The 6978-nt window shown below is 36.3% G+C and overlaps 2 protein-coding genes across 2 annotated transcripts in view; both read left to right on the top strand.

Annotated features, from left to right (window-relative positions):
* The window catches only part of LOC107692312 (voltage-dependent N-type calcium channel subunit alpha-1B-like), a 94701-nt gene extending 90840 nt beyond the window's left edge, over positions 1 to 3861 (top strand). Inside the window, exons 28-30 of the mRNA XM_016491297.1 lie at positions 545 to 685; positions 1949 to 2150; positions 3667 to 3861. Coding sequence (XP_016346783.1) covers positions 545 to 685; positions 1949 to 2150; positions 3667 to 3861 — 538 coding nt within the window. The remainder of the gene's footprint in view (positions 1 to 544; positions 686 to 1948; positions 2151 to 3666) is intronic.
* A 156-nt stretch (positions 3862 to 4017) lies between these two features.
* Positions 4018 to 6978, top strand: part of LOC107692311 (voltage-dependent N-type calcium channel subunit alpha-1B-like) — a 26638-nt gene continuing 23677 nt past the window's right edge. The window contains exons 1-4 of the mRNA XM_016491296.1: positions 4018 to 4073; positions 4150 to 4207; positions 4538 to 4648; positions 6390 to 6473. Coding sequence (XP_016346782.1) covers positions 4018 to 4073; positions 4150 to 4207; positions 4538 to 4648; positions 6390 to 6473 — 309 coding nt within the window. The remainder of the gene's footprint in view (positions 4074 to 4149; positions 4208 to 4537; positions 4649 to 6389; positions 6474 to 6978) is intronic.

Raw genomic sequence — 6978 nt, 5'->3', positions numbered from 1 at the left:
ACGTCCGTTTCAGAGAACCAGAGGACAAATATTTCAATCGATCGCTCAGGCATGGCACCGAAATCTGCGTTCTGATTTGGTTCTAGTACATACCGGTTACATAGGTACCGGTGCCATATTGGTACCGGGTTTCGGTACCCAACCCTAGAAATGACGAGTGACTGAATAGAAGTATAGTAGGAAGGCAGAGAGAACAAAAAGACTAAACATGGAAAGGAAAGGAAAGGAAAGGAAAGGAAAGGAAAGGAAAGGAAAGGAAAGGAAAGGAAAGGAAGAGTGAAGTAAAAGAAGGAAGGCAGGCAGGTAGGAAAGATGAAAGGTAAAAAGGAAAGAAAGAGTCATTTACTGGATGGAAGGAAGGAAAGATGAAAGGAAGGAAATGGAAAAGAAGAGCAAAGAAAGAAGGAAAGGGAGGAGAAAAGGGACAGAAGGAAGTAAAGAAACTGTTCTTAGAAGGTAAAAAAGAGGAAGTGGGAAGGAAGGAAGGAGGAATCAATGCAGGAAGTAAATAATAATAAGTTAGATTTGATGTGTTTGTACTCAGGGGTCAGTTCCTGGAGTATGGCAGTGATGGAGGGGCCATGACACAGCCACGCGAGTGGAAAAAGTATGATTTCCATTATGACAACGTCATGTGGGCCTTTCTGACCCTGTTCACTGTCTCTACAGGAGAGGGCTGGCCAACGTGAGTCCACACACACACACACACTGTGATCTTACAGAGACATGTTAAAAACATGTTAGTTTTCTTACTCTGATCTCTTTCTCCTTTTGCTCTGTCTGTTCTGATTAAGTTTCTCTTCTTGCTTAATTCTCTCTGGTGTAATCTGTGTTCATCTCAACTCTGCTTACTTTTAACTCCATATTTTACTTACTTTAAACTCCAGATTTTCATAGAAAAACACATACTTGGTTAAGAGAAAAGAAAAAAAAAACCTCCTGCGCTGCAACAAGAAAATCCAGAAAGTTTTTCATATTTAAATTAAATCCCTCTTTAACACTCAATAACTGTGTATGGTACTCTGTGATATCTACGCATTCTTTCATGGACAAGGATGTAATCTTAACCATTGCATATAAACACTTTTTCCCTCTCTGCGGTTTTAAGATGATGCTTTTGGTCTGTTCTACTTTATGAAAATGTTTTAAATTTGTACTTGAAATTTTTTAAATGATTTGTGTCTTTTTTTCTTTTCTTTCTTTCTTTCTTTTTTTTTATTTTTTACTTTATGGCTTTTTATAGAGAGTGTCAGTTAGAAAAGAAACAGAAAACAAAAGGGATACAATTCCACAGTTAAAGAGAAAACTGCCAGAAACTAAATATGTATTACATTTATGCTGTTTTAATTTTTATTACTAGTTCAGGTCTGTGGTAATCTACCATTTGTTGCATTTTTATTACAATTATTACATGATTAGTTAAAGGAAAAAATCACTGTGAAATCAAACTGGACAATTTTTATTTTTTATACAATGTCAAAGTGTTTATTATAAAAGATTTACCCTTATTTTATCTTTTCTCATTATTTTTTAAAAACCACTGCCTGAAAGACAAAACCAAGTTCTGTCCTGTTTTGTTTTCTCATCCGAGAAGCCGTTTCCCTCAGATATACAGTACATCACAGAAGAGGAGAAAAAAAGTATCTTAATTTCTAAATAATTACTACTTTCTTTTTTTTTACTTTAAAACAAGAATATAATCATTTCAAATGTTTTTATTATTATTATTTTTTAATATAATATATTAACCATTTTTAGTATATGCTTTCGAGGAAACCCTTTGTAGTTTTGGATGTAAAATCACACCTTCTTATGCTTAAAATGGCTTTTAAAGGTCTGTTCACTGTGGTGGACACAGTGCATCAAAGGGTTAAAATGAGAAAAACGTATCTTGATGAACTTGCCAGTGTTTGATCATCTTACTGACATTCTCCTTGTGGTTTTCTAGAGTGCTGAAACACTCTGTTGATGCCACATTTGAAGACCAGGGTCCCAGTCCGGGTTACCGCATGGAAACCTCCATCTTCTACGTGGTCTACTTCATCGTCTTCCCCTTCTTCTTTGTCAACATCTTTGTGGCTTTGATCATCATCACATTCCAGGAGCAGGGAGATAAAGCCATGTCAGATTGCAGCTTGGAAAAGAACGAGGTAGGACGGGACAGTTGGAGGCTTGCATAGTCAGTTAAAATCAACCATAAGCAGGCAAGTAGATGGGGTGACGGCAAACTGTAGGCACCATTCACTGTTGCTTAAAATGGAGTTTCAGTGTATGCTAATTCAAGGTCAAAGTCTTGTTTCATACATGCATGGACAGTTGTGAGATGCCTGGAAGAGAAGCACTCTGAAGAGAATTCCTCTTTCCTGTGTGAGGCCAACGCACCTGTCGGTCTGCATCTCCACTTTCTTGACTCTAAACTCTTTTGACAAACACATGCTCACACACACAAGCACAGAGTTAAACCCCGGGAGGAACTACCAGACCAGTCAGGCAGAACTCCTTCAACTCTATGGCTTTGTTCTAAAACCTTTTAAGCTGCATTGTTATCTAAACCATTATTGAACCTCCTAAATGATTGATTTGAAGTGCTCTACATAGGCATAGTTTCTACCCTGTTGAGAAAAGCGGGCGTTAAACTGGGCGGCCAGCTGGTCTTCTTGCCTGATTAACTGAAAAGTGCCCAAAACTTCTCTAAAACCAGCCAACAGACCAGTCTATCCAGGCTGGGAGACCAGCTAAGAACAGCAAACCACCTTATGCTGGTTTAAGATAGTTTTTAGCAGGCAGTGCTAGTAGTTGTAATTCCTGTATGCAATATATTAACAGTTTGTGAAAATTAAAATATAAAATTAGAAAACATAAAAAATATTTAAGTACCGTTTTATCATATGTCCTCATATTTATTTTGTTTTATTTGTGTTTTTGTTAAGTCATAATTTTGTTATAATATAATACTCTTTTGCTATTTGCAGTGGTTACTGTTTACTATTTTTAATATTGTGATTTCAGGGCCCAGTTAGGGTCATTTTGGCCGGCAAACATTATACTGATTATTAATTATTATAATAGAAGTTGAACCCCATAACAATTAAATTAAACAAGTGAGATTTCAATTATATTTTGACCACTGGACTAGGAAATGTCCTTAGTTTACATTTCAGATATCTGGTCACCTTAATATATAAGTTTATCTTGGTTCCATTTTGATTTTTTTTTTTCACTGAGCTCATTGCAGTGAATTCTGGGAATGCTTATTAGAAGTTGGACAATAAAGAAGGCAGCATTATTATACAGTACTAGGTTTTGGAGCGGAGCAAAAATCGATTCTATTTTTCCTTATTTCTCTCTTTTTCTGAGTTCTCTGTATTTGTCTCTATTCTGTATGTATATATTTGTATCTTCTCTCAGAGGAGATATTAGTCTGTGTTTAAATATTAAACTGCTGTAACTCTGATTTGTGCAGCTGGTTTGATGTTTGTCTTCTAGCACTCATTCGTTCAGTCTTTCATTCGTTTGATTTAGAGAGCTCTGGGAATACCAATGCTGTTCTGATAATCAAACATGGAAAGATCAGGGTGATGAATAGTTATATGCTTGTAGACATTCACTTCAACATTTTGTTGAGGACTTCATGTTGAGATAAGTGTGCTTTGATGTCATCTACAGCGAGCTTGTATCGACTTTGCCATCAACGCCAAACCTCTGACTCGCTACATGCCGCAAGACAAGCAGTCTTACCAGTACAAGATATGGAAGTTTGTGGTGTCCACTCCATTTGAGTACTCCATCCTGACCATGATCGCCATCAACACAGTGGTTCTCATGATGAAGGTAACACAGCTGTCATTTGTAGACTGTTGAAGTTGCAGTAAGTTAAAAAAGGGAAATTTACTATTAGACATTTATACATGATGTTTTTTTTTCTCCATAACTGCTTGTGGCATGGCAGTCATACAGCAAACTTTTAACAAAAAGAGGTATTTTAGATTAAGTCATTGCACTCAATTATATAGCATAATGCTTTGCTCCTTTGAGAACCGTCTAGTGCAGTTCATCTGTCAGTTGTCCGTTTGGTAAGCTGCTAACAGGAAGTGACCTCTAGCCTTTTATCTCTAAGGACTTTACACACTTAAAAATACAGGTTCTCAGGATCCATGGTTCCATGAAGAACCTTAAGCATCCACAGAATCTTTCCATTGCACAGAAGGTTCTTTGTAGTGAAAAAAGATTTTTAAGATGTTCTTCACACTAAGATGGTTCTTTTAAGTACTCTTCGCTGATTAGTTCCTCGGGGAACCAAAAATGAATATTCTATAGTGTCGCTGTGTGTGTACCAAGGTTGTGCAATAGATACACACTGAGAGAGTCCAACACACATATTGAGGTTCAGCAATGCTGATTATTGCATATGAAATGATGTGTGTGAATATTCAGTTATGAATAAGTCATTTCTAATTTGCACTCCTGAAAGCCTATTTTACAGATCATTTGAATATTTGAGTGAGTCACTGTCGCTCTGTTTTTTCTTCCTCTGTAGTTCCATGGTGCTCCTAAACCGTATGAGGACATGTTGAAGTGGTTGAACATCATCTTCACAGCTCTCTTCACGCTGGAGTGCATTCTCAAGGTCATCGCCTTTGGCCCTCTGGTGAGAGTGGAGAGACTCTGATATTACTTATCTTTTATCATTACAGTCGGTGTTTGATACTAAACTAGGTATTCTGTCTATGTATAACACTACTACTGTATGTACAGCAAGTTTAGTAAAAAAAAATGAACACTGCACTCCAGTCATTTCAAGTTTTACCAGGTGACATTTATTGTCTTCCAGTATTCTATTATCAATGCATTTCATCATTTTAAACTAGTAGAACCTTTTTCTTTTGATAAAACTTGATTCACTCAATAATCAATAAAACCATGTGTTGAGACTTTGGTTTACTGGAGTGGGTAACATCTATCTATTATTTTTTTTTCAAACATTTTTTTAATTGAAATTCCTAATATTTTATTTAATGTAATTTTTATTTTATTATATTATGTAATTATTTCGAAATGTCAAACTGTGTTTGATCAGTTTACAGGTCAGATGGACTTTTGCTGTCTAATAGGGCAGTTCTTGGTCAGAATAAATTGCCAGGTGGACCAGACTTTTAGTAAACACTAGTTAGTAAACACTCAAAACTAGTTTGATCCAGTGTTGAGAGGGGCAGAAAAAAAATGACACCATGAATGACTGATTTGAGTGAAAAGTGGAGCCTTGTTGGTTGATTGACCAGCCTCCAGGGCCGTCGGCATTGCAAGAACTGTGAAATCAGTGAGAAGCTAATGATGGCCCGGTGGGTGAGAAGCGTGTGGTTTGGTGTACAGTATGAGCAGGGCTGTGTGTGCTGCATCATAAATCTCTTTTTGGTGCTGGCTGGTCTGACATGCAGCAGAAGGTCTCATCTCAAGCTCCATTTCCATTTATGAGGGTCATTTATTAAAAAGCTTTTCTGGTGCGTGACGCTTGCGTTTACCTCCACCTGTTCGGAGCTCAGGGTTGATGAATGGGTCTTTCTCATGTTGTTCCATCCGGGATCCATGTCTAGCAGCAGTCGACTAATCTTTGCTCCATCAGGAGAGACATGAACCCAAGGCTAAGACACCTGGCAGACCGTCCTGCCATTAAAGATCTATTACACCACTCACCAATGTCTGCATTTCAGGCTGCCTGTGTTTGTGTGTATGATTCTCTATATTTGTAAGAGCCACATTGTCCTCGCTAGTAAAGTAAAAGATTTTAAAACGTACTATCTATGGTTTATACTTAAGCTAAATCGAAATCTAAAAATGCCAAAAGAGGTCTCTAAGGAATAAGGGTGGAGTTAAAGGGGGTAATTATAATGAATTCATTCAGAAAATGCAGCTCTGCTGAAAAGCTCTTTTCAAAAATCTAGTGAGCTGCCTTACCATCTACAGAACCTGCTTTTAATGCAACATCAAAACTGAAATTAAACCTCATAACTGGCTAATTTTTTTAATAGTTTGACAGAAGCACATTTCTAAGCTTTTAAAATATTTTTTAAAATAATAAATAATAGTACTCAATTTAAAAAATCTAACTACTGTAGCAATTCATTTTAATATTCAATAGAATATAAGATTGTTAGCAATTTGTTATAATTATTTACAATTATAATAGAAAAATTGTTTATATATTATGTACATATAGGTGTGTTTGTGTATATATATATATATATATATATATACAATTATGATAGACAGACAGACTGATAGACAGATAGACAGATAGATAGATAGATTGATCGATAGATACTGTTTAAGTTGTTTGTGGTGGAATTTGATTTTAATAACTGTAGTTTTATATATTTCCTCAATGTTTGCAGAACTACCTAAAGGAGGCATGGAATATTTTTGATTTTGTTACTGTGCTGGGGAGCATCACTGATATCCTGGTTACTGAGATCAAGGTGAGTCATCAAAGAGACACATCAAAGCATTTGAGAACCAAAATTCAAAGGTATTTAAATAAAATAATTTTAAATCTCAACACACATATGATGTTAGAAATAATATAACTGACTTACTGCAGTGGATGTTTCAGATAAGAACCTCTAAAAGCTAGGGATGCACCGATACCACTTTTTCCAGTACTCGCCCAATACCGATATTTTATTTTTGGTACGTGCCGATACAGAGTACCGATACCAATATTTTTATTGCATTTTCATCTGAAACGTGCTGCGATTTATATTCCAAAACCACTCATATAATGCAGAAACACTCAAGCAAGCAAAACACGCGCAACGCGTGCAAGTATTTGTACTGATGCAGAATGAGAGGACAGTAGTACAGCCTAGCGCATTTCACACAGGCTGTTAGATTCACTTTCGCCAGAAAATTGTGTATGCCTAAGGTTGAAATGCCCCTATGAATGCCCCTATAAATGGTCTTATTTTTACGATTTAGTTTTAA

The sequence above is a fragment of the Sinocyclocheilus anshuiensis genome, unplaced genomic scaffold (genome assembly GCF_001515605.1).
Source record: "Sinocyclocheilus anshuiensis isolate Anshui unplaced genomic scaffold, SAMN03320099.WGS_v1.1 scaffold478, whole genome shotgun sequence".
NCBI classification, from domain to species: Eukaryota; Metazoa; Chordata; class Actinopteri; order Cypriniformes; family Cyprinidae; genus Sinocyclocheilus; species Sinocyclocheilus anshuiensis.
The sequence above is the reverse complement of the archived record's forward strand: the minus strand, read 5'-3'. Positions and strand labels throughout refer to the sequence as shown.